Genomic DNA, 2,500 nt, shown 5'->3' with positions numbered 1-2,500 from the left:
GTATGACTACCATATCTGCATGTCTTGAGTAAAAACTTTGAGTATTATCATAATTATTTATCAAAAGTGGACAGCAAATCAACTTTTCTGTATTTATAGTACTTTTAGAAACTATGTGCTAAATGTTCAGAAACTTCACCGAACTCGTTGTAGTAAAACCCAATGATAATTTCATTGTCTGGATAGTGTGACCTGTACTAAGCAGCCATATGAGGTGAAGCAGGTGGACTTTGATAATACAGCTGCATAAGGTATAGTCTAATTTGCATATCAAGAGAATTATTACTTTTGCTGTGTCCGACTTATTCAATGTCTCTGACTTAATCAAGAGACTCTATAAAGTGACAAAGTGGAAAACTATCCTATACTGAAAAGACCATGTGTTTTACTACTAGATAAAAGAGTTGCATGAATAATGGCAAATAAGTAATAGTAATGATAACACTAGAACAACAATGATAACGCTGATAATAATAAACAACTACAATGAAGATAAAAAAAATACTGATCATAAAATGGCATTACTAATATATACTGTAAGATAAATATCACTTACATCATATAACACAGAATATAGATGATGAAATATTCCTTAATGTTAAAGTTAAGCCACATCAATAAATGAATGAAAAAAATACTAACTTAGTTTCACCAACTCTTAATAAATCAAGAAAGTGTGATTAGAAAATAATATAAACAACAAACATACAACAAAAAATATATTCTACAAGAGTGAAATGTCCCAGTGAAATGTATAATGATACCACCACTGACTTACCCTATGTGCCCTCACTGACTGACCCTGTGCTGTTAAGGTCACATCCGCAAATGCCGAATCTTCATACAGACACTCCAGGACTGAGGACGAGCTCTCCTTTGGTTTCAAATGCACACTTCCATCCCCAGACTTCTTAGTCACGGGAGTTCCTTTACTAAAGTTTTTATCTGCCATAGAAGTTTCTCCTAATGAAGAAAATCAAATCACAATAACTGTTTTCGGAAATAACATGTACCTTAAAAGTTTCTTCTAAAGAAGAAAATTTAATCACGATATTTGTTTTGAGAAATATGTAGCCAAGAGATAAAATAGGAAATGTAAAGGATTTCCATAACGCAGTAACTAACGCAGTTTATCGTTGACACAATGCTCCATCAATGAAGTTGGTAAAAGCCAACTTCAGTGATTAAAATGCATACTGAATGATGGTGCTTTTTACGAGTCTAAATAGCATATAAAGCATTGTGTTTGCTCTTCTATGTCACCAAGCGGACTATTATTGAACTTATATTATCACTTTTCAAAATAATCTCAACAACAAATACTATCTATTTCTAAGTAATAGAGTTTCTAAACCTATACTCTAGAAAAAAAAACTTGTGCACTTATCCTCATAAGTTTCTCATTCACAGAAAACATTGCTATAACCTTCATTCTATAGAAATCAGGAGTCGATTAACCGACAGCGTATTCACATACGAGAATGACTAACGATGGAGCTCAAGGTACTGGTATATTGTTCAAAGGATACATGAACTCAATCAGGTATTTAAAACAATGGCTTTCAACGAGATTACATAGGAAACCCGCAAGCACAAATAGGTTAAAATAAATAGGTATGAGCAAACCTTACTTACCCCCTTGATAAAAGTTCTTCAGTTTCTCCACTGTTTCTTGTACAGATACTGCAACCTCCTTCCACTGGGTTACTGATTCCAGCAAGTGCGCATTAAGGAGAGATTGCATTTGCATTTGTTTCAGCTTTTCAGCGTCAATGAGTTCCTGCTTATCTAAATGTTTAAGTTTTGCTTCCTGAGCTTGTAGTTTGGCTTTCTGAACATTCATAATAATTTCATGTTCTTTGTTTTTACGAGCAGCTGATGTATTGTACCATTCTCCTTCAGAGAATTTGAGCCGCTTCCGCAATGGAGTAGCAGCACGTGATGTGGTGGCCTCTGTTGATAAGCCACAATCCATTTTTGGCCCTTCAATGCCGATGGATAACTGGTCGGCAGCAGTTGAAACGTTCTCATCAATATCTGACACTTGACAGTCAGAAAATGTCGGCTTCTTGTCTCCTAACTCAGAGGGTGGCAGATAAAGTGGATCTTGCATGTTAGGTATAGATGATATTCTGGAATCACCTAAATCAAGCGAGTCACTGTCGGCTGGAGATAAGTGTCCTACAGTTTTATTTACATCAGTGTCGGCAGTATAGTCTGATCCAAGAGTTCCCTCGTCTTCAGCATTTACGTCCATGAAGCTCTCCTGGCCCTCCTCCCTGACACAACATATTTCAAGCTGGCTAACTCCACTACAGCCAGTTTCTGAAAGAATCTCGAAAGTGTGAATTGTACCGATATAAACAACCGCACAAATATTCTAACATTACAATATCGCATTACTATCATACTTAATATTACGTACTTAGATCTCAATGTTAAAGACCCTGTAACTGATCTTACCATTGTCATCCATTCCACATGTTGATTCATTCTTTAA

General features: G+C 35.6%; 2 protein-coding genes across 5 annotated transcripts in view; one reads left to right on the top strand and one right to left on the bottom strand.

Moving 5' to 3' along the window:
• LOC125039379 (mitogen-activated protein kinase kinase kinase 7-like) overlaps positions 1-2,500 on the top strand; it is a gene marked incomplete in the record, with an annotated part of 225,210 nt that overhangs the window by 83,220 nt on the left and 139,490 nt on the right.
• LOC125039381 overlaps positions 1-2,500 on the bottom strand; it is an 18,357-nt gene that overhangs the window by 9,699 nt on the left and 6,158 nt on the right. For all 4 annotated transcript variants that reach the window (XM_047633226.1, XM_047633227.1, XM_047633230.1 and 1 more), the window contains 3 exons: positions 2,464-2,500; positions 1,636-2,325; positions 779-963 (listed from right to left, as the gene is read on the bottom strand). The exon at positions 2,464-2,500 is cut by the window's right edge and continues 133 nt beyond it. In XM_047633226.1, coding sequence (XP_047489182.1) covers positions 779-963; positions 1,636-2,325; positions 2,464-2,500 — 912 coding nt within the window. The remainder of the gene's footprint in view (positions 1-778; positions 964-1,635; positions 2,326-2,463) is intronic.

The sequence above is a fragment of the Penaeus chinensis genome, chromosome 27 (assembly GCF_019202785.1).
Source record: "Penaeus chinensis breed Huanghai No. 1 chromosome 27, ASM1920278v2, whole genome shotgun sequence".
Taxonomy (NCBI): Eukaryota; Metazoa; Arthropoda; class Malacostraca; order Decapoda; family Penaeidae; genus Penaeus; species Penaeus chinensis.
This window is presented reverse-complemented; position numbering and strand designations above follow the sequence as displayed.